We start from the raw sequence: 26,097 nt of genomic DNA on the forward strand, positions 1-26,097 counted from the left end.
TGAAAACATCCAGTTCACTTGTTCCAGGAGCTGTTTATTTCTGCCAAAACTTTGTTAGAATATGACCTTTTCCACTATAGCAAAATAGAGCATGGAGGAAAACAAATTTTAAAATGATTTCCCTTTAGGAAAAAAAGCAGGGTGGGCAGGGGGCTTTAAGATGAAAGTGGAATTTGGCCTCAATAGACTGATAAGACATTTTAGAAAAATTTTAGACAAATTTGACAAAATGTCAAGTTTTATTGTCTACAGTAAAAAAAACTCACTTCACAAAACTGACAGGTTTGTAATTCATACCACTAGTTTATAGAAAATATGAACTTGAGGCTCCTTTTATCCCAACATATTCAATTAATTTCTATGTCTAATTCACCCAAGTTATCTGAATCTTCCTCTGAATCACTTCCAAGATGTAGCACTGTAGCACTGTAGTCCCGTTGTTCATTGATTTGCTCCAGCAGGCACCAGTAATGTCTCCATTGTGAGACTTGTTGTTACTGTTTTTGGCATATTGAATATGCCATGGGTAGCCTGCCAGGCTTTGCTGTGTGGGCAGGATATTCTCAGTAGCTTGCTGGGTTCTCCGAGAGGGTCGGAGGTATCGAACCCGGGTCAGCTGCATGCAAGGCAAACGCCCTACCTGCTGTGCTATTGCTCCAGTCCTCTGAGATGTATAGCCACATTATTTTTTTGGTAATTACCTACAGTTGAACTTAATTACCGGTATTCTCTGGAGACCCTGCTCCCCCTGCCACTCTAGGAAAAGACATTTGTCTGTGCTCATTGGCAGGTTGATGGGCAACCAGAGAATTCTGGCAGCATCAAAGAAGGCACTTGGCATTAGGAAACAAGAGAGATCTCTGAACTGTGAAACCCAACTCCAAGTTGATAAAATCCAAGTTTCCATTTGCATTTAGCTAACAGAGTAAATTTATTCGTTGTGAGCGCTGTGATTATCAGTTTGTGAAAACATGGCCTACCTCAGAGGGAGGAACCTAGAAGGTGTTCTGTGTTCAACAGGAGCCTAACAAGAGACTCCCTTCGATCCTGAGCCCTTGATCTGGTAACCAGTCACATTTACGTGCACACAGAGACATACAAACATGCACATAGGCATATCCATACAAACAGACATGCACTTGGGACATTCTCTGTACATACTTATCAGGTACCGAGAACAAAGTCTGAACCGTATTTGGATGGAGGAAACAGCCAGTAACCGCGCTCAGGACCGGGTGGGGTGGGGCGGAGGGCCAAGCCCAAGCGGTCACTAGGACTGGCCCGCGCCCTACTGGTGCTAGCCTTGGATCTGGCCTTGGCAATCTGCAAAATCAAGATGACTGTGCCCTCCTTCTTTAAGAGCGGTCTAGCTCTTGCAACGCTCAGATCTCGCACACCTTCCCGCAGGTGGATCCGTCCTGACCCCACCTGGGAGGTTCCCGGCCCAGCAGGTGGGCTCAGTCGACCCCAGTGCACCAGAAACCGCAGAGAAGGGGACCATCAACTGTCGCTGAGGCTATTAATTGTCGCCCGACCACTGTCGCCGTCGTGCTTGCTCGACTCTGAGCCCTCTGTAAACCGCCTGTGTCCGGCCGGAGTCGGGGTCAAGACTCCCCTGCGTTGGGTGCGACTCGCACCCGAGCTCCAGCGGGCGATCCAGGTCCTTCGCTTTTGCATGCTCGTGCGAGGACTTGGGCTCTCCGCGACTGGGGAAATTGAAATTCGGGCACAACAACGGACAGGGAGGTTGGGGCGGAGGGAGAACGTGGGAAAAGGAAACTGGCCCTGGCGGGAGGCGCCTACAGGTCCCGTGTCCGCCCGCGGCCGCCGTCGCGGGCGCGCGCGCGCGCAGGTCCCATGTCCGCCCGCGGCCGCCGTCGCGGGCGCGCGGCTCGGCACATGCGCGGTGCGGCGGGCGCGCGCGCAGGTGCGGCGGCGGCGGCGGCGGCGGCGGCGGCGGCGGCGCGGGCCGGAAGTGGCGGCGGCGGGAGCGGCGGGCCTGGCCGGGCCGGGCCGGGCCGTGGCGGCGGCGGCGGCGGCGGCGCTGGGCGGCCGGAGGACGATGACGAGCGGCGGCGGCGGCGCGGCGCCCGCGCCCGAGCCCGCGGCCTGCGAGCGGCGCTGAGTAAGTGCCGACCCCGGCCGGCGGCGCCCGCCCGCGACAGGCCAGGACAGGCCGGGACAGGCCGGCCCGGGGGCGGGGGTGTGGCCCCTGGCCCCTGACCCCTGGCCCCTGGCCCCGGCCCGGGGGGGCTGGCGGTCAGCTGGGAAGCCCGGTGGTCGGGGCCGGGCCCCGCTGCTGCCCCGCCGGGACGCGCGCGCCCTCCCCGCCCCCGCGGCGCTACGTGCAGTTCCCGGGCCGGGACAGCCGGGACGCCCGTCCCCGCGGGAGGCCTCCGGGCCGCCGGACCCTGCGCCGCCCGGACTGGACCCGGCCCGGACCCGGACCCGGACCCGGACCCGTCCCGGGCTGGCGCTGCCCGCCTGGGCGCAGGCGAGGCCGCCTTGGAACTGCATCTGCGGGCAGCGGCCGCGTGTGTGTCCGGGAGCACCGTGCGGGAGTCCTGGGCGCGCAGGCAGCTGCGTCCCGGCCTGCCCCTGGCCCGCGGGTCGGGGAGGGAGCGGGTGTTCGCAGAGGGACCCTCGTCTGAGTCCAGCGCCGCTGGCGCCGCTGGTCAGAGGGTCAACGTGCTGGGGGTAGGCCGGGCGGGAGTGTCCGTCCTCGCCGGCCGGCCAGCGCCTGTCCAGCGCGGGGACCTGCCCGGCCCGCAGCCCTCCGCCTTCGTCTCGGGGAACCTTCCCCCTGGTCTGGTTGGGGGCTTCCAGGTCCCTGCTGGGCACTGGGCGTGTCTGAAAGTCTCGATCGATCGTCCAGACCCCAAACTCAGCAGCCCGGGGCCCTGTGGGCACTCTCGGGTACACGCGTGTTCTAGAACCCGGCCCATTCTGCTCCCCTGTCTCCCAAGGCATGCAGTTCTGAGTGTCCCCCGCGGGCTGCCGGCGCCCGGGCTCCTGCCACCGGCCCTTGGCGGTGCCCCTGGACTCAGCTTTCCAAACCGTTTTCTTGCCCGTGTGTTTCTGTGCTGGCACACGCGGGGCCTGGCCCCCCGGGGACCCTCTGCCCCTCCTGCCCCCTTCACGCTGCAGGCAAGTGTCCACTCGCGGAGACCTGCCTGTCCAGCCCTAGTGGCCAGGAGCCCTGAGCACCGCCTCCTCGCTGGCAGTTGGCTTCATCCCCCGGGGACAATTAATACCCACTTGTTCATTATTGATGGCGCGGGCGCCCTTCGGGGAGATAGATCATTCATTCTGCGCTGTCTCAGCGCTGCGGGCCGGCCCGAGGGCTGCCCCTGGGAAGGACGCTGCTCCCTGCCTGACCTCCTCACTGATCCTCCTGCCTGCGACCTCGGGGCCCTTAGACCTGCCGGCCCGTGGCCCAGGGCCTTGCCTTTGTCTTCATCCTTGGCTGGGCTGCGGCGAGACGCTCCTGGAGAACCGGGTCTGAGTCCCGGTAGGTGAGAGCATCTCCGGTGGTTTTCGGAGACTCGGGCAGAGTCTGTCTCAGGCCCGTGGGGAGACTGAGGTTAGGAAGCAGAGGCGCGGGCGGCTCGTTTCCTTGGGACTTTCCTGGCTTCCTGAGAGTGCGGTGTCTCTGCCCCCGGAGCCCGAGTGTGTGGCCGGGGTCCCCGGCCGGGCGCGGGCAGTAACGGGCACGGTCTCTCCTGCGGCGGGGCTTTGGTTCTTCGTGTGCGGGGCTCTGTGTTTTCATTCTCGATCACGTAGTGCCTGGTGGGAACACAGTTGCGCGAGTGAGCACTGCCTCCGGAGTGAGCCTGGGCTGCCTGGCCCTGTGCATCGCTTGGCCCGGACAGAGCAGCTCGAGTCCAGCAGCATCGCCGTGGGCGTGCCTGGGGTCCGCTCCTGCCCTGCCCGCCGTGCTCTCGGCCTCCGCCTCCCTCCTGCGCCCGCACCCCTCGGGCGTGCTCAGCTCTGGGCTCCTGCAGCATCTCCCCCTGCCTTCTCTGCTGGTTCCAGGCGGGAGCTGCTGGGGCCGGAATCGGGGCCTCGCGCGTGCCCTCCAGCTGTCTCTGGGCCTCGCAGACCTGCGGCGGTTCCCTGAAGACGAGCCTCTGGCTGCTCGGTCTGGGAGAGCACTGAAGTGCGTGTTAGAGGTTTGTCAAAATCGCTGCAGAGCCGAGCAGTTGGGAGAACTGTTTCCGATCTGGGGTGTGACTGGCTCCTCCTAGCCCCAGATGCTGTTCCACCACAAAGGCCGGGCCGCCTGCGACAGGGGCTGGGCTGGGGCTGCCGGGCGCAAGCCTGTGGGGAATGTGGGTGCTCAGAAACTCAGCCCGGCCCCCACACGCGGTGGGGGGAGCACCCGGGGGCCCTTCGAATCTCCGTGCTCCGGTGTGTGTGTGTGTGTGTGTGTGTGTGTGTGTGTGTGTGTGTGTGTGAATGTGGGTGCTCAGAAACTCAGCCCGGCCCCCACACGCGGTGGGGGGAGCACCCGGGGGCCCTTCGAATCTCCGTGCTCCGGTGTGTGTGTGTGTGTGTGTGTGTGTGTGTGTGTGTGTGTGTGTGTGTGTGTGAATGTGGGTGCTCAGAAACTCAGCCCGGCCCCCACACGCGGTGGGGGGAGCACCCGGGGGCCCTTCGAATCTCCGTGCTCCGGTGTGTGTGTGTGTGTGTGTGTGTGTGTGTGTGTGTGTGTGTGTGTGTGTGTGTGTGGCCCCTGGGGACCTAGTGACGCATCTTGGTGCAACAGTGAACCCGAGTGGCCACGCAGCGTAGCACAGAAGTTTTCAAACTATTTGGTACCAGAACCCAGTTACAGTTTTAAAAATTATTGATGATCCAAAACAATTGTTGCCTATTTCGACTTCGTAGGGAATATTGTTGTTAGAAGTTCTGGAAGTTTGTGAGGTTTTTGATTTTACTTCTTAAAAAGTTTGTGAGTCCATTACGTATTATCATCTTATGCAAAGCAACTAGGAAAAATAGAAGCACAGCATTGTTATACGTTTTTATGGGCTTCTTTCTGTCTCCTTAACAGAAGACAGGCACATGATCCGTCATATTCTTTCTGCGTTCATTCTCCAGGTGGGCTTAGGTAGAGTACGTAAGGGACCCAGACACAGCCCCGGAGCTACCGAGGGACGAGCATTCTCAGGTCGTGTCTGACGGTGCAGTGCCCGCTGCTCTCAGCTTCCTCGGTGCCAGTTGCCTTCACCACCCGAAACCCGTGCCACAACTTTCCTGCTCTGGTACACCAGAGTCCTTTGTCCTGCTTAGAGTGTGTCTTGCCTGTGCTTGATTTTGTGACACACATTGTCCATCTGGAATATGTTGGTGTGCCACGTTGGACAGTTTCTCCTAAGTGTTGACTCGTAATGAATTCTCAAAAATCACACGTGCTGAGCCGGAGCAGTAGTGCAGTGGGGGGGCGTTTGCCTTGATGCGGTTGGCCCGGGATCGATCCCTGGCACCCCCTATGGCCCCCCAGCACCGCCAGGAGTGGTTCCTGAGCGCAGAGCCGGAAGTCACCCCCGGGCATCACTGGGTGTGGCCCCCAAACAAAAGTCACACTAGTATCGGTCTTGTGACTGTAGATGGACTCACTGTTGGCATTTTCTTCCCCGGGCGATTGTGTCAGACGTGTAAGACTGAAGAACTGTCACTGCACTGGCCTTTCTGAAAACCAGTGTAAACGTTTCCCCTGAAGCTGGGAATCGGTCTTCCACAGGCCCAGTATATCCTTGGGATATACCCAGGGCCCCAAAACACAACGGGGAAAAGACTTTGCCCCTCTGTGTTTGCAGCACGACCCAAGGTAGCGGAAACCTGAGCCAGCCGGGCGTCCAGGGATCCATGGCTGGGCAAGGGAACTGGTGCCCGTCCGCAGAGGGAACTCACTTGCCCGTGACAAGAGGTAAAATGTGGGTGGATGCGGAGGGGCTCGTGCTGAGGGAGGTTAGTCGAGGGAGAGAGACCCCCAGAGTGTCAGTTCTCACGTGTGGCGTGTAAGGAAGCAGGCGGAGGCAGCTGGAGAGCGGGTGGTCGGTGGGAAGCTGCCGCCTGGGCCCAGGGAACTGCAGCTGGGGGGAGGGGGTGCTGCGAGGTGGGAACGTGTCATGTGTGAAGCCCTGCAGCAACAGGTGGGAACCACAGTGCCAGAGGGGAAGAAGCGCCTCCTCGAGGCCAGCAGGGGAGCAGGGCCGGCCCGTGCAGTGGATGCGGGGATGGGGGCGGGGACACTTAAACCTGACGCCCAGGCCGTGGGGGCCGTGGTAATTCGGAGTAGCTGGACGAAGTGAAAGGAAGAGTAGAATCCGTTGGTGGACTCTCGGTGGAGAGGGTGTCACCAGGAGAGGAAACGGCTCCTTGGCTCCAGCGTCCCCGCCCTGGGCCGGGCTGCGTGCCCTCCCGGATGCAGTTGTGACACCAGGTGCCAGGGAGACATGTGCTCCTCGGCTGAGCCGAATTAAAAATAGCGCCCGTTTCCCCAGCGAGAGCGTGGCCTGCCTGCGCCCTCCGGCCGAGGCCCTGCGTGTCGGGGGCAGTGCCCGGGCCCAGCTCGAGGGCTGACCTCCGAGGCCCGGGACCCGGAGGCCCGAGGTAGGAAGATGTAGGACTGAGAGGAGCTCAAGGTCTGCCCAGTCCGACCACCCCGATTTCCCCTGCGCTGTCCTTGCCGAGTGCTTATTTAGATCATGCCTGAGTGCCTCTGGTTCCTGTGAGTAAGTGTGCTACGTGCATAAAAATAGGTGGCACCGACAGCTGTTCGGTGGAACGTCAGAGGGATGCTTAACCCTGGCGTGGAGTCTCGCCTCGGCCTGGTAGGGCTGAGGTGCGGCAGGCTTCGTTCCTCTCACTGTGCTTAGGGCGGTTGTACTTCCTCTGGTCACCGCCGTCACTGTGACTCAGTGGGCCTGCATAGGTGTGTAGTTCCAGGGGCCGGTCTGCTTCCTGCTGGCTGCTGGCCCACTGCTTGAGCACGGGGACCTGCGTGTCCACGTTTCAGTGACGCAGTGCCCGAGCACTGCCGTCCTCCAGCCCCGGCCAGCCGCTTCTGCGCTGGAGTCCAGCTCTGTGTGTGTGTGTGTCTGTGTCCGTGTGCACGTGTGTGTATGTCCATGTGCGTGCACATGTGTGTGTCCATGTGCATGTGTGTCCATGTGCTCGTGTATGTGCGTGTGCGTGTGTGCATGTGTGTGTGCATGCACATGTGTGCATGGTACTCTTGCACATGCTCAGTTGAGGCCAGGCATAACTTCATATCAGCCTGTGTTCAGGCCCACCCTAAGTCCAGCCTTTAGGATGTCAGTTTCGGGGCCAGAGCCACCGTCAGGGGCTGGGACGTTTACCTCGCCCGCACCAGCCTGGGCTTGGGCCTGAGCACCCCGCGCGTGGCCCCTGGGCCCTTTCAGGAGTGATCCCAGGGGGCCACTGGGCGTGCCTCCCTCTCCCCGCAGGTGTCAGTTTATCGCAGTCGTTCTGGTAGCTGCCTAGCGGGTGGGCCGTGCGGGAGGCGCCTGGGGCGGGAGGGAGTGGCGGGCTTTGCACTCAGCCCCAGCTGCCCTCTGCCCGCCAGGACGCCTCGTGTCCGTGTCAGGCTCTGCCTCGGCTCAGCAGGAGGTGCGGTGAGCCCTGACGGTTACCCCCGCACCACGGGACCCTTCCCCACCATGCCCTCGGGCTGCTCGGTCACCCGTGCCCCTCCCGGCAGTGACACAGGAAGGTGCCGCCGACCCTTGAGAACCCTCTTCCCACGGTGAAAGAGCTCGTGCTTGCAGCTGCTCCCTGAGCAGTGCTCCTGCGCCAGCAGGTCTCTGCATGCCATCCCCGCACACACGCACGGATCACTTGGCACCTGGACTCTACGGTCAGGTTCAGGCCTGTGCCCATTTTAGACGCCCTGACAGCACCATTCAATTGTGAGTCACTGTGTCACTAGATAGTAGGCCCTAGGATTAAATATGTGTGCTTGTGTGTGTGTGTGTGTGCGCGCGCGCGCGTGTGTGTGAGAAAGATTCTCCGTGGAGAGGTAGAACAAGCCAGCTTGTGTTGAGCACAGCTGGATGAGTTCTGTCCCTGCATCATAGGTGATACCCAGGTCCCGCCAGGAGTGATGCCGAGCTCAGCCTGGAGAGGCCCCGAGCCCCTCTGAGTGTGGCCCCAGACCAAAGCAGAAGTCTTGGGAAACCAAGGAATAAGGTGTATTTGTTCTCGGGTGCACTGTTCTGTTTATAATCGACAGCACATGCACAGCTTTGGGTGAAACGTGGGCGTGTGTATTCGGGGAGTTTGGGTGTCAGTGAGGCGGGAGATGGGGTCCACGGAGAATGGGAGTAACTCATGCAGAGCCAGGGTGAGGCGTGAGGAAACGCCCAGGAGAAGGCGGTGGGTAGAAGGGGTGTGGGGAGGGCCTCCGTTTGCCCCCGTGGGGTGGGTGGGGGCTGGGGTGGGTGGGGGCTGGGCGGCGGGGAAAGCCTCTGGCTGTGCTCCCGAGTGGGAGACTATCCTGAGAGCGGCTGACTCCGGACAGGAAGCAGCTGGGGAGTGATGGCGGGTTCAGCCCGTGGACGGGGAGCTGCGGTGAGAGCACCGGGGTTCAAGCCCAGGATTCGGGTGACACCTCGGGGGCCACCTGAGTCGGGAAGGTGGCGGGGTGGCTCCATGCCCGCAGCAGGCGGGACTCGCCGTTCCCGTCACTGTGGGGACGCTGGGATACGGGCAGGACCTTCCTTTCCCTGCAGACCCTGGGCGTGCTCTCGGCTTGTACCGGGGGGCCGGGTGCCGGCAGAGGTCGGTCCTGCCCAGAGGCTCGGGCACCCTTCACCCTCACCTGCAGCCCGGCCCTGACACCGGAGCCTGAGGCCGGGCCCCGCCCAGCAGGCCTTTCAGGATCCCACTGTGCGGGGGCTTCAGCAGCGCAGTCAGAGCCCGTCCTAGACTGAAGCTCCTTGGTGCGGTTCCTTAAGAGCACGGGATAGGTTAGATTCGGGAGCAAGACTTGCTAGCAAATTGGGTTTGGGGACCACGGCCGCTGGGCCAGGGGTGTCACTAACCGGCGTGGAAGCTCTCGGGACACGCACCTTCCCGGGCCTGGCAGGAGCCCCCTTGCGTCCTGCAGGAAGAGCTGCAGCGTGACCCGTTTCTCCAGGCGGCTCGTGGCCGCTGTTCCTCGGCTCCCTTCCCGGGCATCCCGTGCTGGCCTCCGGAGAGAGGAGTGCTGCTGGACTGCTCGCTTTGACCGTGTCTAGAACATGCAGCACAGACCGCCCAGGAGCTTGGGTCTCAGTGGAAAGGCAAGAAGGTCCAGCTTCCTTAAATACTGGAGTTTAGTAGGGTTACAAATTAAAGAATCTTAAAATATTTCCAAATTTAGAGTAATAAAAAACTTAACTGTAGTTTATTTGGATGAGTATCTGTGTCTGTTGTGTGTGTACAAGTGGTTTGACTTTCAGAACGTCTCTTGTTCCCTAGGAGCTTTACAGTATTTTACGTGGTGTTTCAATAGTGCTTTTTTTTTCTCTTTGGGGACCAGACCAGAGGTGCTGGGACATGGCAGTCGCTGAGGACTCCAGAATGCAGGAAGATGCTGTAGAACTTGAACCATCTCTCCAGCCCTATATTCAGTTTTTTTGTAAGAATTTTTCTTTTTAGTTTGAGAAGTGAGTAACTTCTGTTTGTCTAGACTATCAGATAAGTTAATCAAATAATCAAATAAATTAATCAAATAATCAGATAGTGTAATCAAATTTTTTATTTTTTTCTTACAAATGTTTGGTGAATTCTGATGTTGATAGCAATTTAAGCAGAGCATATGGTTAAGAACATAATAAAGCTAGAAATAGAAAAAGCAAATGAATGAAGTTAATATTTCTGTGGCATTTATTAATATTATCACTGTATCACTGTCCTCCCGTTGCTCATCGATTTGCTCGAGTGGGCACCAGTAACGTCTCCATTGTGAGACTTGTTGTTACTGGTTTTGGCATACCGAATACACCACAGGGAGCTTGCCAGGCTCTGCCATGTGGGCGGGATACTCTTGGTAGCTTGCCGGGCTCTCCGAGAAGGGCGGAGAAATTGAACCCGGGTTAGCCGCATGCAAGGCAAATGCCCTACCCGCTGTGCTATCGCTCCGGCACATTTATTAATATAATTAGTTATTTGGTGCTTATGACCAACCTTACATGTAGGCATTTTTAGATTTCTCATTCCACTGAAAAGAAACTTCAGACTGAAAATAAATGATAAACTCAAAATTATTCATCAGATGTGTGGTAAAAGAGACATTCAGGATGATGGAATTTTAATGTGGGTTTTTTCCTCTACCTCTCCAAATTAATAGTGCTGGAATTACTCATCTCTCAGCGCCTCTGTAATAATTGATTGGGCTGCAGTTGAAAGAAGGGCGGAGTCGCTCACTCCAGAGGTGTTTTCAGTGATAGCTTGTTCCAGGCGGGCAGAGGCCCCTGCAGTGCTCCGGGCACCACCAAGGCCCTCCTCGTGTGCCTCGGGGGCTTCCAGATGGGCGCCTGGCGGTGCACGGTGAGCCACGCAGTGTCAGGGGTGCAGTTCAGGCCTCGCGCAGGTAAGGCTGGTGCCCCTGGCACCCCATCTCCCTGGCTCCCCCCACAGGATGTGTGGTTGTGTAAATGTGACGTTGGCGTTGGTTTTTATTTTCTCTCAGACTGCCCCAGTATAACTTGCACCAGTAAGTGGAGACAATTCAGATCCCGCTTTTTAAAAAGCAGAAACTGGGGGCCGGGGAGATTGTGAAGGGTAGGGCCCTGCCCTTGCCCGCGGCCGACCTCCGCTTAATCCCTGGCTCCCCCTACAGTCCTGTGGTCACTGCAGGAGTCAGAGCTGAGCGCAGAGCCCAGAGTCAGACCCTGAGCACTGACCCCCGCCCCACTGACAACTGACCCGGGCGAGTGTGGATCTGAGCACTGTAGCCTGCTGCAGCCCCGCCTCTCCCTGGCCGGAGGTGGCCAGCACCCAAGCGGGGCCACCTGCTTTCACTGCAGTCAGACTGGCGGCAACTGGGTGGCACTGTTGGTTCCCCAGGCTCTTGGGGGAGGATCGTGCTGCCCGGGCACGTCCATGAGAGTCACTGCAACAGGAATCCAGCTACGAGAGGATGGCTAGTGGCTCACTGAAACGCCTTGCCGGAATAGCAGGGAATGCAGAGTCGTCAGGTCGTGACTCGGGCTGCCTGCACGTTTCCCACTTTCACCCCAGACATGCTCACAGTATACAAAACAGGCGTACAGATCAGACATCTGCTGCTAATGGTAGTAAGTACGTATCAATATATGTGCATGAATATTCTAAACGAAATATCCGGGCTGTGTGTTGTGTTTTTGAGCCACTCCCGGCTGTCCCTCGGGGGTCAGGTGTCGCCGAGCACGGCCAAGGCAAGGCGGGAAGCCCCGTGTTCTCTCCAGCCCTGGAAGCTGCCGTGGGCTGGGGCGGGGTCCCGCCCAGCCATCCAGGAGTTACTCCTGGCTTTGCGCTCAGGAACCTGCTGGAGACTAAATCTGGGTCGGATTTTAAAAAGGTTTTAATTTTTTCTTTAAAAAAGTTACATGATTCCGTGTTATAACCCTCACAGTTCACGAAGCTGGGATCTAATTTACGGTCTTTATCAGCAATGAAAGAAATTGGGTTTTATGAATTTTCTTAGTGTTTAAGTCTGAGATCACCTTTCTAGCTTGTGATGTATTTTAAAAAGAAATCAAAAGTGACCATTATCCTTTTTAAGTACTATCTTTCTGGCCTATGGGCCACACCAGCAGTGTCCAGGGGTCACTCCTGACTCTGTTCTCAGAGCTTGCTCCTGCTGGCCCTTGGGGGTCCGTGCAGTGCTGGGGGGTCTGCCCCAGGCCTCTCTCTGGCAGAGACCGCAACTCAGTCTGATGAACTCTTTCTGTGACCCAATTTTAAATTTAAGAATAACATACAAACAAAACAATAACCTTAAGCTTGTTTGATTTGTGAGTCACGATCACGAAATCCCGTTGATCGTCGAATTTCTTGAGCGGTCTCAGTAACCTCTTCATTCGTCCTATCCCTGAGATTTCAGAAGCCTCTCTCTACTCAGCCTTACCAAGGATGCCTCATAGGAGGCTCTTTCAGGGTCAGGGGAATGAGATCCAGCTTGTTACTGGCTTTGGCATATGGATACACCATGGGAAGCTTGCAAGGCTGTCCCATGTGGGCAGGAAACTCTCAGAAGCTTGCCAGTTTCTCCCAGAGGGAGAAGTAGGTTCTAAGATATCGCTTCTGGGAGCTTGCTTTTAAGTCTCTGGATGTTGGCCGTTGATGGGATTACACACACCTGAGTTCCTCTGCCGGTACCTTCATGCGTGAGGCTTGTCTGAACATGTGGAGAGGGTCCTTGAGCATGGCTGTGGCTAGGTTCCGGTGGTCTTCGGCCGCCGGGAGCACTGCTCGGGGCGGGGAGGGAAGCTGGAGCCCATCCCTTCCGAGGGGATGATTTAAAAGAATTTAATGTTTTGAAAACAGTAAAAAATGTAAGCAGGTGCTCTCTGAGAAAAGTCAGTCTCCTGCCTCTGTTGCTTCTAGGACAGCGTGCTTGCTTTTTGAGGTGATAAAAGAGTTTGATTCTCTACATTTTATGAGTTACTTTGGGGGAATAAGCGTTCCCTGGTCACCTTCCGCAGGTTCAGACTCGAGGGTGAGGGCCTGCAGAGGGCGCTGCCAGCCTGGGGGGCCGGGGACTACTGGGGCAGGTGTCCAGGGGCTTCCTGACCTGGCCCCGCGGTGCCTGGGGGCCCTCTGGTAGCAGGGATCAAATCACGAGCACAGACTCCGTCTGTCTGTCCTGCCCTCTCGGTCCCATGCTTGAGTGACTAGGGTTCCTTTTCTCTGTCCGCTGTTTCCGCCTTTGTCCCTAAGCAGGAAGGGCTCCCGTGTCTCTCTCACACTTGCCCATGCAGTGTCGGGTCAGAGTTGATTCCCAGGCACTGAGCCGTGATAAGGGCCATGGGGAAGATTGTGCTTATCTTAAAATAACCACCCAAAGTTTCTTCTTAATCACCTATAAAAATAGTTCGGTCATGATAAACTTTTGGTAGAAAGGAAAATAGATCTCTTCCTTTAGAGCTCTATGTGTTTAATTGCACTTTTCCTATTTTATACGCACATGCACACAAGAAAATTAGCAAGGGATTATGTTGGATTGCCCTTGGTAGGTGGAAGTCTGTGCACTGGTACTTAAGCCAGCCAGGTTTTCCTTGAGTTTGCCGGGCTCCGTAGCAGAGTCGCAGCGTGTAAAATCGGCAGATGAGTATCTGGCGGGAATGCAGCCAGGCAGAAATGAGGGAAACAGCTGTCCACTATTCACAACCAAGTGCCAAGGGATCGAAGGGACGTGACGGGGCCCCAGAGCCTGCTCGCTGGCAGCGGCACCTCGAGAGAGCACCAATGGACAGGTGTCCCGTTCTCGTGGGCTGGTGCACTCCCGTTGCCAGAAGGCCTCCCACGGGCCGAGTTGAGGCTCAGAGCAGCCCCAGTGGCACTGGCCGGTGAAACCCACCGTCTCTGCGGACACACAGAAAATCCCAAATGTCAGAGTAGCTTTGGGAGCGAGCGCCAGCCCGGGGCGCAGACTACAACATGGACCCACATCAGTGGCCCGGCCCAGGGGAAGCTGGCCCTCTCCGCCCCGTGGTGGGTGACACCGAGGGTTGGTGAGAGAGAGAAGGGTGTTGGCAAAACTGGCCTGTGCCTTCTGCCGTGCACAAAACTGAGCTCAAGATGGACCCAAAACCCTCGTACAGCTGGAAGCGGCCAGAGATATTAAGCTCCTTGAATGGTGACCCCCCCCCCCCAATGCAGTAAACTAAGAGCAAAAGCAAGCAGATAAGCACAGTGACATCAAATTGAAAAGTTTATACACAGCAATCAAAATTGTCAGTGAAAACAATGGCCTACTGAATAGGAGAATATTGTTTACTATAATATATCATAATGGGAGCAAACCATGTAACTACTAGCTGTTAATATCCAAAATATTTAAAGAACTCTGCAACTTAATAGCAGAAGAAAAAGTTGAGATTAAAGAAGTAGCAGGAGATCTGAATACTTTTGTTTATACTTTTCCCGAAGAAGACATACAGAGAGATGTTCAGTGGGTCTCTGAGTGGAGTGGGCAGGCCTTGCCCCCGGGGGCACAGCTGGCCAGGCCCCACCCCAGCCCCCGATGGTTTCCCGAGCCCCACAGGGCCTTGCCCTGAGAACCGCCAGTTGTGTTCCCAAAACAGAAATAACTGAAGGTTTTGTAGCATCATCAGTCATGAGGAAAACGCCTGTCACAGCAGTGAGGTGCCGCATCACGGTGCTGGAGCTTCTCTGAAGCAATGAAAGGCTTGACAGGACCTCTGATCACAGGCAGTGTCATCCTCTGCTGCTGGGGGTGTACGCTGGTGTAGTCACCGTTAGAGACCCCAGTATGGCGAGGGGCCGGAGAGACCGGACAGTGGGCGGGGTGCTTGCTGGACTTAGTTCCCGGCACCACATACGGACCCTCAAACCCACCAAGGGTGATCTCTGAGTGCAGAGCCAGGAGTAAGCCCTGAACATCACCAGGTGTGACTCAAACACCAACACACACACACACACACACACACACACACACACACATACACACACACACATCTATGGTGTTCCTTAAATATTTAGAAAATAGGGCCATAGCAATAGTACAGCGGGGAGGGCGTTTGCCTTACACCTGGTTGACCCAGGTTCGATCCCTGGCATCCTGTGTCCTCCCCTGAGCACCTCCGGGAGTCACCCTCTGTCCATCACTGGGTGTGGCCCCAAAACAAAACCAAAACCCTTAGAAATCAAACTGCCATACCCAGTCACCAGCTCTCCACCTAGGGGGTTAGTTATCCAAGGAAAGTGAAAACAGTTCAAGAAGCTATACACCCCCTACGTTCCGTTAGCATACTTTATAGCGGTCAGGAAACGCCCCCGTGTCCATGATGGGGAGTGGACAGAGCTGGAGAGACTGCACGGGGACCAGCAGGTCCAGGCAGTGACCGTGTAAAGCAGGCGGGAGGCGTGTGTGTATAGACCATTGGCTCCGTGTGTCCATGGGCCTGCGAATGTTTGCTCTTGAGAATGGAGTGGGCCTCACAGCATTTTCCTAAGCGAAGTGGGCTTGAGACAGGTGGTAACCGTGTCTCTTGCCGACGTGTGGGGTCGCAGTACCAGCTGTGGTGTTAATGTCTACACGAACTGTGAACCGGAGTGGAGGAACCCCGCCATCAGCTCTGAAGGCAGACGGGTTCCTGGGTGGACCAAGATGTCCACGGTGAGACGGGACGCCCGGAGTGGGGAGACGGGTGGTCTGCAGTCAGGGCTGGGCCGAGAGCCGATGCACGGCCCTGCCCCCGAGCCTTGGTGGCCACAAGGGGAAATCTGAGAACAGGCGTCATCTCTCCACCTAGGGGGTTATCCAAGGAAAGTGAAAACAGTTCAAGCTCCGCTGAAAAACACGGGCAGCCCGAGCCTGGCAGTAAATATGATCAGAAAGCTGGTCGTGGACGGGTGTGCGTGTTCCACGAGTGCCACGGGGAGAGGGCGCGGGGCGGCTGCCCTGATGCCGGTGGGGTCACTGACACTCTCTCTCCCCGCAGGACTCCCCGGAGAGCTGCCATGGAGAAGCCCTGGGTGCTGTGGAGCGTCGTGGAGCGGTGGCTGCTGGCCGTGGCCTCGTGGTCGTGGGGCGTCTGCCGCATCTCCCTGCTGCCCCTGATCGTGACGTTCCACCTGTACGGGGGCGTCCTCCTGCTGCTGCTGATCCTCGTCTCGGTGGCAGGCATCCTGTACAAGTTCCAGGACGTGCTGCTCTACTTCCCGGAGCAGCCGTCCTCCTCGCGCCTCTACGTCCCCATGCCCACGGGTGTGCCCCACGAGAACGTCTTCATCAGAGCCAAAGACGGCGTGCGCCTGAACCTGATCCTCCTCAGGTACACGGGCGACAACTCCCCCTACTCGCCCACCATCATCTACTTCCACGGCAACGCGGGCAACATCGGGCACCGCCTTCCCAACGCCCTGCTCATGCTGGTGAACCTCAAGGTCAACCTCTTGCTGGTCGACTACCGGGGCTACGGCAAAAGCGAGGGGGAGGCCAGCGAGGAGGGGCTCTACCTGGACTCCGAGGCCGTGCTGGACTACGTGATGACGAGGCCTGACCTCGACAAGACTAAGATCATCCTGTTCGGCCGCTCGCTGGGCGGCGCCGTGGCCATCCACCTGGCCTCCGAGAACGCCCACAGGATCTCCGCCGTGGTGGTGGAGAACACGTTCCTCAGCATCCCGCACATGGCCAGCACTTTGTTCTCCTTCTTCCCCGTGCGGTACCTGCCGCTGTGGTGCTACAAGAACAAGTTCCTGTCGTACCGGAAGGTGTCCCAGTGCAGGATGCCGTCCCTGTTCGTCTCAGGGCTCTCGGACCAGCTCATCCCGCCCGTGATGATGAAGCAGCTCTACGAGCTCTCGCCCTCCCGGACTAAGCGACTGGCCATCTTCCCGGAGGGCACGCACAACGACACCTGGCAGTGCCAGGGCTACTTCACTGCCCTCGAGCAGTTCATCCGAGAGGTGGTCAAGAGCCACTCCCCCGAGGAGATGGCCAAGACGTCCTCCAGCGTGACCATCATCTGACGCCCCGGGGCCAGGAGTGTCCCCTTGGCAGGGGTGCTTGTCTGAGCGTGACGGTCGGACGCGGCAAGGACTCTCCACTCCTCGACGATGATCCAAATAGTTTTTTACATTTCGAGGACTTGCTTTCTTGGGATTATTTTACACGTTTCCATCGGGCTTTCCGGGGTGTTGCGTATCCTTATCCTTGTTTAGTTGCCAATATAAGAGCAGATTCTATCCAAGTGTTTCTTTCGGCCGACGTGGTTTATCTCTTTGGCACTTAGGTTAATGGCTGGGCGTGGAAGGAAACTCATAAACAGGAACTTTTGGTTATTATTCTTTCATATACACGGGGACAATCATGATTAGCAAACTTAGTTGTGTAACTGCATTTTCACCTTAAAGTTAAAACGAAGTGCATGATGGTATTTTATTCCTTGAATTATGCAATGCAATGTTTTTAGTGTAAATAGCGCTGGTTATTTACCAATGTACATGGTAACCTGGGTTCTATCTATTTTTATGTCAATTATTTTGTTTCGGCAAGAAGTAAAACTGAGGCCCGTGTGCAAGTTGCCATTCGAAATTCGCCCTGGTGAGTGCTGAGCTCCAGCTCTTTCTTACAAAGGGGGCCCCGTTTCCGGTGGAGATGGACCCCGCTTTGGTAGGCACAGTCTGGATCGTGGCACGTGAACACAAAAATGTAGAACTTTATTGCAGCTTTAATGTGCATATTTGAACTTTTTAACATTTGTAATTTTGGTGGCAAAGAGAATTTTAGCTTCTGTCAGTTTTGTAAGTCGACAGCCAACCCATTACTAGCGATCACAATGGAGATTAGCACTTGTCTAAGATTAGGACGTATTCTCAGAACATGATTGTACATACTATTTTACACGGATTCCCTCGCTTGATTTTTAAGTCCCAGTATTTAGGTATATCTAAATCACTGAAGCCAAGACACATTGATTGGATTTTCTGAAAATAAAAGTTACAAAAGCATAAAGAACTATGTTCTTTGGTTTAATGTTTTAGTTGCTGTGAACTAGATTCCTGTGTCAGGAGACAGTTTGGGAGATGCTCCCTGTCTTCCAGACGCAGGATTGTGGGGTGAAGAAGCTCTCGAGCTTGTCTTGTAGAATCTAAGGCCACTTTGAACTGACTGGAAGGGGAGTAGTATTTAGGCAGGTAGGAGAGGAGGCAAAAGCCCTTACTGATAAAAGGAAGAGCCTCTTTCAAACTTGCAGGTTTTACCTTAAAAAAATTAAAAAATATCTATATATAAACTATAAGGCATAATTGTGCTAAGTTGTTTCGACCTGTCCTCAAAAATTAGATGTAATTGAGCTTTATATCTTAAGTCAGCTTATAACATATAATATTTTGAATATTTTGGCCATATTAGCTTTGTATAAGCAGTTAGAGCAGAAAAATAATAGGTCAGTAAACGTGACCTTAATTTACAACCTTTCCATGAAGATAGGGCTAGAAGTACTTTTGCCAAATAACATTGTTTTCATTCACTTTATGTCAGTATTTAGAAAAAAAAAACTAAAGCAAGTATGATTTATAAAGGATACCGTTTTGTTATAATATTTGAAAAAAAAAGTCTTGCTTTTGAAAAAACATTGGCGATACATATCATGAGAGGCGTATTTTCTATACAGACTCAAGGCCACTTTCACCTTGTCCATCATTGCCGTGTGGAGTCTTCAGCAGTGACGTATTAGAAAAAAATGCCGTGGGTTTCGCCAGCAGCCCGAGGCCCCGTTGCTGGGTGGGCTCCTGCCATCCCGAGAGGAGGGTCCTGCCAGCGGACACGCCCCGGGGTGAGCTCAGAGCCCGGCACTCGTCAGTGTTTGTTTTTGTGTTTCTTGACTCAGACTCCAGTTTCAGAGGCAGCTTTTCCCCTCCACCTTGAGCTCAGAAGTGGCCCCGTCCTTGTGTCCCCCGAAGGCCCCTTCTGGCCGCGGGGGCGGAGCCCCTGGAGGCCTCCTGCCCCGTGTGTGAGACCGTGCCCTGGCAGGGGGAGGGGTCGGGGGTCCAGGAAGAACATTTATGTTGTGGCGGCACCATGGGTTCCTGATGAATCCTTCGTGCCCGCGGCCCCCTCCTGGAGCGGGGTACGCGTGTCCGGGCCGTGTGGAGACCTCTGCCGCTTTCAGGCCCACCTGGAGGAGTCAGGAGTGGATCTTGCGAGTCAGTAACTGAGGCTTGGAAACCCTCCCGCGAGTTCAGGCACGGCAGCCGTTCCTTTAAGGCCCATTGGAGAGGGAGGTGGCAGTAAAAGACTCGAGAAAGGTTTATCGGAAAATATGGGTAATACTAACAGGAGCGGGTAGGAAGGGAAGCGTGACAGATTCTTCAGTGTCCTGAGAAAACGGCCCAAGCTGGACCTAGCTTGGGCTCTCGGCCTGGCTGCTCCCTGGGCTTCTGCAGGCCTCCACTGTACAACTCGGTGTTTTGATTAAAGCCGCTCTCCGGATTTTGTCACCAGGCAGCCTGAGTCTGTTTTCAGGGTGCTCTGCAGACAGTGGGTAGCGGCAGGACGGACTCCACCTCTAGTTCCTCTCCCGGCTGCTCACGTTGCGATTGGTACTTCCTGTTGTAACCCCAACGGACACCCAGGCCCCTGGGCGCTTTCAGTTCTGTTTCATGTTTGTTTCTTACATCTGTGAGGTTTGGCAGCGGCGGGAGTAGGCTTACCTGGTGGACTGGGGACACAAAGGCCATAGTCCATTTTCTACCAGTTACCTGCAAGTTCAGCCGCGCAGTGAGGGGTCACTTCCTCGAGGCAACGGGATCATGAAGGTGAACTTTTGAAGCCCGTGTCACAGAACCTTTTTTAATCAGGCCAAGAGTGAGAGGAAATTCTCTGTGATCTTTCCTCTGCTCCCTTTTTTTTTTCTATTGTGTTTAACAACAATTGTGAAAAATAAAACTGTGAAGAAATTAGTGATAATGCTTTTAGATGATCCACTTAAAAAGTTATGTATTTTCATGTCACTCAGGTAAAGTTGGAAATGACAGAGCACAGACATCTATTTTTTAAATTAATAGGGGAAAAATAGAAAAGTACTTCTGTTTATTTATATTGCCATATATGCATATATCTTAGCAAATCAGAAATAATATATTCATTTGTATGGCAAAAATAAATGCATTCATCCTAGTAGTAGTCAACACATTTTGCCAAATGGCACAAATATACCTCCATTTATATTTTATATCTTTAAAGTGTAGTTTTAAAAATAGGACCAGTATAAGACACTTTTTACAAAAAGTGCCATATATACATATGTAACAGGGATGAGTGTGTTTTAACATAATTTATAACAATTTGTCAGTACAGCATATACTGAAAATTTAAGTTATTTTCAACATATTCAAGTATGTTCAGGATAAATTAAGCCAATTTCATAATGTAAATCATATTTTTGTTATTTGCCATATTTTATTTGAAGCAGTAATAGAATTTTATAACTCAAATTTGAATGTTACATTGTAGCTAACCATGGCAAGCAAACATTTGGTTTTTTTTTTTTTACAGTACATTTCTTTAAAAATATGCTTTCTATTTTTCTGTACTGACATTTGCAATAAATTGATACATTAAAAGTTTGATTAATGTCTTAAGATAGTTTGTATTCAGTCTTTTTCATTTTCTATTCATCTAAGTTACATGATAGGACACTAATGTTTCTTGAATGATTCAATAAAATTCCTGAATTTGTACTGAAACTGATTGATGAGTTCGCTGCAACACTGGTGTGGACGAAAAGTAGGAGTTAGGCTTACATTCCGTCCCTCTACTCTCCTCCCATGTGTATTTGACTCCGACCGAAAGAGACTTTGTGTCTGAAGGCCCTGTGCGCCCCAGAGTGTGGGGTGAATCAGTGAGTCTGGGAGTGAGTGAGTCTGAGCTGTGGCCCAATGTCTGAGCGTGCCCCGTGGTGCCGTCCTCTCCTCTTGCTCTTCCCCCGTTGCTGTTGAGTTAACGGTTCGGGTGATTAAGACGTGGTCCGATGCTCACTGCTCTTCACTCCCGACCTTGCTTTTTCTAACAAGAGTCCTAGCGGGGGTGGTGGGACTCTGCCGACAGAGCGTCCTTCCTGCAGAGCGGGGAGCACTCGAGGCCTCTCCTTCCCGGGACACCCGCACCCCGACTCCCAGGGAAGGCTGCGTTTGGATCATTTCTTTGTTTAGAAGAAATTTTTGAGCCACATTCCAGTTTCACTCCTAAAGAGCGTAACCCTTGCATCTGGTTGGACAAATAGAACTCCTGTCTTATTTATGGAGAGGAAAAGAAAAAAAAAAGCACCATGTTTTCATTTGTTTTGTATCTGGGGCCACCACTAGCAGCGCCTTGGCTTCCTCCTGGTTCTGTGCTCAGGGGTCACTCCTGGCGCACTCAGGCCCACGCTGGCACCGGGGATCACATCCCGGTTAGCTGTGTGAGCTGGCTTTGGAATACCGACAGTGCAAGGCTGAAGCGAATAATCTCACCAAACCCCTAGAGGAAAACTTCGAGTAATAATTTGCTGACCGTGAATTATAATCAGGGCCAGCGAGTGGTGGACCAGTTCGAGTGGCTCAGTGATACAGTCTAGGTGACCCAAGATGGAGCCAGGCCTGAAAGCCTTGGCCTCCACCTGTCCGTCTAGGGCGACTGCCCTCTGCCCACTTCCTCAGCATACCACCGAGAAGACTGATTCATCAGGGAGGAGAGCTGAGATGCTGAAAGACGGAGCACCCCCGAAGAACTGGTGTGACTGCTGGCTGGTCCAGGCGCCCTCGGGGCTGCCAGGGTAGCGGGAGGCGCTTTAGGAGCACCCTCGCGTGGGTTTTCCAGGAAGACGCCTTTCCCCTGCTGTCTCCTGCTGGGCCAGTCTCTGGAGCAGTTTTCAGTAGCCACTGGACGGACCGAGTGCACCCCCGGGCTGTGTGGCTCTCTTGGGCGCTGCCCCTGATGGCCCAGTAGCCTGCCAGCGCCTTGCTGACCCACTGGCCACTCCACGCTTCCCTGCCTGTCTCCGCCTCGTCAGGGCCTGGCGCGGGTCTCCGGCAGCCGTCCTGCAGCTTTGCGCGCTCTAGGAGCTGCCCCGACTCCCGGTCAGCCCCCGCCTGGCTGTGCAGGGACTGCTCAGGCGTCGCTCCCGGCTTCTCTCCAGGACCCGCGGTGGTGCGTGGGGTCGCACGTGTGTCCCCGCAGGTGAGGTGATCCCCTTCCCCGCTCTGTCCTTCCTCTCCATGGCCAAGGCGCCTTGCTTCTGTGTCTGCCCCGTGCCGGGCGCTTCCAGTTGGAGCCAGCGTCCTCTCACCCGCCAGCTCCACACCCAAGGCCGAGGGGGCAGCCATGGTCCGTGTCTCGGAACTGCCACCTCGTCAGTTGCATTGTGAAACCTGCTTCTATTCGGGTCAGGTCTTGGTGACGGTCGCACGCTCCTCTGCTGCCTCTTGCTGCGGTGGCAGCCCTAGGTCTGGCGGACGAGGGGTCTTCTCTGCCGGAGGATTGGTCACGGAATCCGCCGCAGCGCCCGGCACCTCTGCACTCAGTGCATTCCGAGTGTGTTCATCAGTTATGAAGCGAGCCCGGAGTCTTTGCCGAGGGCAAGATGCAGAAAGACCATCCCTGGACTGTCTTTCCTTTAAGTGTCAGAGTCGTCGCAGGCCTGAGAGAAAGTAAAAGCACATGCAGGGGCTTGGGTGAACTTTGTTTGGTTTGGGGGCCAAGCTGGTGGGGCTCGGGGCTCACTCCTGGTGGCGCTGAGGGGACCCTATATGATGCCAGGGATCCAGCCCGGGCTGGTGTGTGCGATGCAAGCGCCCTACCCACTGGGCTATCTCTCCGGCCCCTCAGTTGGATTCATTTCATGGCTCCGTTATCCCTCCGGGCAGCCCGCAGGGACACAGCATCGTTCCCAGCTCACAATCCGTGTGACTGAATCGTTGGCGGCTGCAGGGGGCACAGAAACAGTTCTGTGGGGTGTTGCCCCGCTCATCCTGCTCGGTCTCTGCCGAAGTCGAGCAGCGGTCAGGGCGAAGGTGAGTGGGTCTTGACAGAAGACAAGCCGGTAGCCAGGCGTGGGGTTTCGGGGGGACCAGACCTGTCCTCGCTGCGGAAGTAGTGGAGCCAGAGACCAGGAGGGGGCAGTGCCGGGTAGAGGGCCCCATGCTCCAGACTCGGTTTCCCCCACTGGACAGCCCCCTTGGTGCCTATGGTTTCCCCTTGGGGCCTTGCCGACGCTCCTTAGCGGAACCAGTGGGAGCTGGAGCTGCCCCGGTGTTTCCATGGCCTCTGTCCCTCGGCCTGTCCCCGAGGTGAGCGCAGGCTCCTTCAGGGAGGCCGGGGGTCTCCGAGCCGGGGCGCCGAGGCTGGAAGGGAGTCTATGAATGAGGACGTGGTCCCTCTCCCCCACGCAGGACCGTTTCCCTGCGACTGCGGGCGTCCTCCATCAAGGCTTGCACACCTCGCTCCTCCGGCAGCCTCTGGCCGGTTCATCAGCTAGACTCACTTTTGCCCGAGTACATGCAGTGTTCTTCTCGATGTAAAATTAAACCCAGCGGGGCCGGAGCGATAGCACAGCGGGTAGGGCGTTTGCCTTGCACGCGGCCGACCCGGGTTCGATCCCCGGCATCCCATATGGTCCCCTGAGCACCGCTTGGGGTAATTCCTGAGTGCAGAGCCAGGAGTGACCCCTGAGCATCGCTGGGTGTGACCCAAAAAGCAAAAAAAAAAAAAAAAAATCAAACCCAGCAACAGTGCTCTAATAAACTGGGTGGAGTTGGTGGCGGGTGTGGGCAGAGTATGTGCTAACAGAGAAAAACAAACCCAGCATCATAGGGGTGTACGCGGGGAGTGAATAGCTTTGAGCAGAGGCGCCTCGGACACGTCTGGAGCTCAGCAGATATTGAGAGAATGAGCCCTGAGGGGCCCCGGCACGGCCGGCACGAAGTGGATGGGAAACGCACCCTCTGCGGGGGCAGAAGACGCAGGACTCGGGTGTCCATTACTGTGTCAGCACAACGCTGCAGGGGGCAGTGCCGAGTTAGCCCAGGGGCCCGAGCCACGAGACGGTGGACACAGTCACTCGGGAAGCCGGCGGCGAACGCGCCGAACGGAGCAGTTCACGGGGCATTTGCTTGCCAAGGCGCGGCCCATGGGGTCGTAGCTGAGGGGGTTGCTGCTCTCTCCTCTCCTCTTCTCCTCCATGAAATGGAAAGGCGGCTAGGAGCGTCTAAGAAGGGAGTTTCCTCATCTTTGTCTATTCTGATAGAATGGTGGACAGTAGATACACTGGTTCTAAGAGAACTGTCAGTGAAGGTCAGATTTTCTCAGTTCTCCCTCTTTTTCTTTTTTTTTTTTTTTTTGGTATAGTGCATAACTTGTTTTCTGTTTTTTAAGGGACAGATGTTCTGAAATATCCCCATTCTAGTAGCGTAATTTATTTCTTTTGGAACAGTTTTTCCTTAGAACCTAACACTTAGAATCCTACGATACTCTCTAATGCTTTCTTAGGTCAGTGAAACTGGAAGGGAGAGGGCCAGTCTGCCTGAGCCGTCGTTGGAAGGACGGACACTCGGCCAAGCGTGGCCCTGGCTCTGAGCCCCTGGGGTACGGGCAGGGCAGTGCGGGAAGAACGAGGGTCCCGGCCCTGAGCAGGGGCAGCCCGAGCTCCCCTGTGCACAGGAAGGTCCTCTCGCCCCTCCCTACGGGGGAAACAGCCTTCGGGGGGCTTCCCTGCCTGCACACCCCCCTTCCCTGGAGATGCCTCTCGCCCGGGCTCTCCTCTGCCTCCCAACGCTTCGGCCATGCTTGATCTTAACAGTCGCGTGTCGGTGACACAGCTGAGTGGAGCGTGTGGCAGTCCCTTCCTCCCAAGCCGCGCCTCGGGCCGAGTCCGCAGTGCACGTTCATCGGCACATTGTCCCCTGCGCACAATTACAACGCAGCGGGTAAGACCAGGAAACCCACCCAGGCCCACCGCGTCATCCACCTCTTAGACCACTTGTACTTCGCCCATCAGCCCAGCTGTCACGGGAAGCAGATGAGCACATGTGTAGGAGCCCTCAGGGTGCTTTAGAGCAGCGCCCAGCAAGCGCAGGGGCCGTGCTCTGAGACCAGACTGACTTGGTGACCTCCAGTCTCAGCCTCAGCGGGACACAGCTCAGAAGCCGTGTGCGACTCGGGTTTGACCCCCAGCATCGCGGGGCCACCCCGCACCACCTTCGTGGCCTGGGCGGTTCTGATGGGCCCATCAGGCCCCATCACCAGGCCTGGCACTGGCTCTAGGCATGGCCCCTTTAGAAAAGATCCAGAAGTCAGTCGGTGGAATGCTGCGCTATGTGACAACACCGAATGCCGGTTGCTTTTCCCACAGATGTGCTCACCAGTTCTGGAGGCCGGCAGGCACGAGAGAGCTCCTGGGAACGATGCTGTGTCCCTGCGGGCTGCCCGGAGGGATAACGGAGCGATGAAATTAATTCAACTGAGGGGCCGGAGAGATAGCCCAGTGGGTAGGAGGGCACTTGCCTCGCACACACCAGCCCGGGCTGGATCCCTGGCATCACATAGGGTCCCCTCAGCGCCACCAGGAGTGAGCCCTGAGCACGGAGCCAGGAGTGAGCCCCGAGCCCCACCAGGTTGGCCCCCAAACCAAACGAAGTTCACTTAAGCCCCTACCAGCCCAGCCCTGTGCCCCCGGCACTGCCCCAGGCATGTATGGGCCCATCAGCATCGTGGCAAGAAGTTGTTGAGCCAGTGGCCAGTGACTGCTGGCAGGTCTGTTTCTCATGAATACATTGGCCTTGGGCTGGAGTGATAGCCCAGCGGGGAGGGCATTCGCTTTTCACGCGGCCGATCCAAGTTCGATTCCTCCGCCGCCCCTCTCGGAGAGCCCGGCAAGTTACTGAGAGTATCGAGCCCACACGGCAGAGCCTGGCAAGCTCCCCGTGCGTATTCGATATGCCAAAAACAGTAACAATAAGTCTCTCAATGAGAGACGTTACTGGTGCCCGCTCGAACAAATCCATGAGCAACTGGATGACAGTGACAGTGATATTGGCCTTGGAGGGGCACTCGGTCCCCGCCCTATAGCGCAGGAGGACTGGGGGGGGGGGCGTGGTGCTGGTGGGCTCGTGGCTACCCTCCCGGTTCACCTTCATCCTCCCTGCCCAGGCACGGCTCTGGGTGAGTGAGGCAGGTGCAGGAGGACTCGGCTGCTCCCTCCCGAGGCTGCCTCTCCCCCTGCTCATCACCAGGGACATCACATTCAACTCACTTGTGGTCTTGACTCAGCGCCGAAGAGGAAGGGGGTTCCCGTGGAAAGGGCCGGAGCTCTGTCTGCGTCATCGCTGCCCTCGGCCCACTGAGGCCAGAGCCCAGCTGTCTCAGCTAAGGGGAAG

The 26,097-nt window shown here is 55.9% G+C and overlaps 1 protein-coding gene across 1 annotated transcript; it reads left to right on the forward strand.

Moving 5' to 3' along the window:
• Window positions 1-1,992: 1,992 nt before the first annotated feature.
• ABHD13 (abhydrolase domain containing 13) lies at window positions 1,993-20,427 on the forward strand. The gene is made up of 2 exons (XM_055142642.1): window positions 1,993-2,125; window positions 15,681-20,427. Exon 2 carries the CDS (start codon window positions 15,700-15,702, stop codon window positions 16,711-16,713), a length of 1,014 nt encoding a protein of 337 aa, XP_054998617.1. The 5' UTR covers window positions 1,993-2,125; window positions 15,681-15,699; the 3' UTR covers window positions 16,714-20,427.
• The last annotated feature ends 5,670 nt before the right edge of the window (window positions 20,428-26,097 follow it).

The sequence above is a fragment of the Sorex araneus genome, chromosome 1, assembly GCF_027595985.1.
Source record: "Sorex araneus isolate mSorAra2 chromosome 1, mSorAra2.pri, whole genome shotgun sequence".
Lineage (NCBI taxonomy): Eukaryota > Metazoa > Chordata > Mammalia > Eulipotyphla > Soricidae > Sorex > Sorex araneus.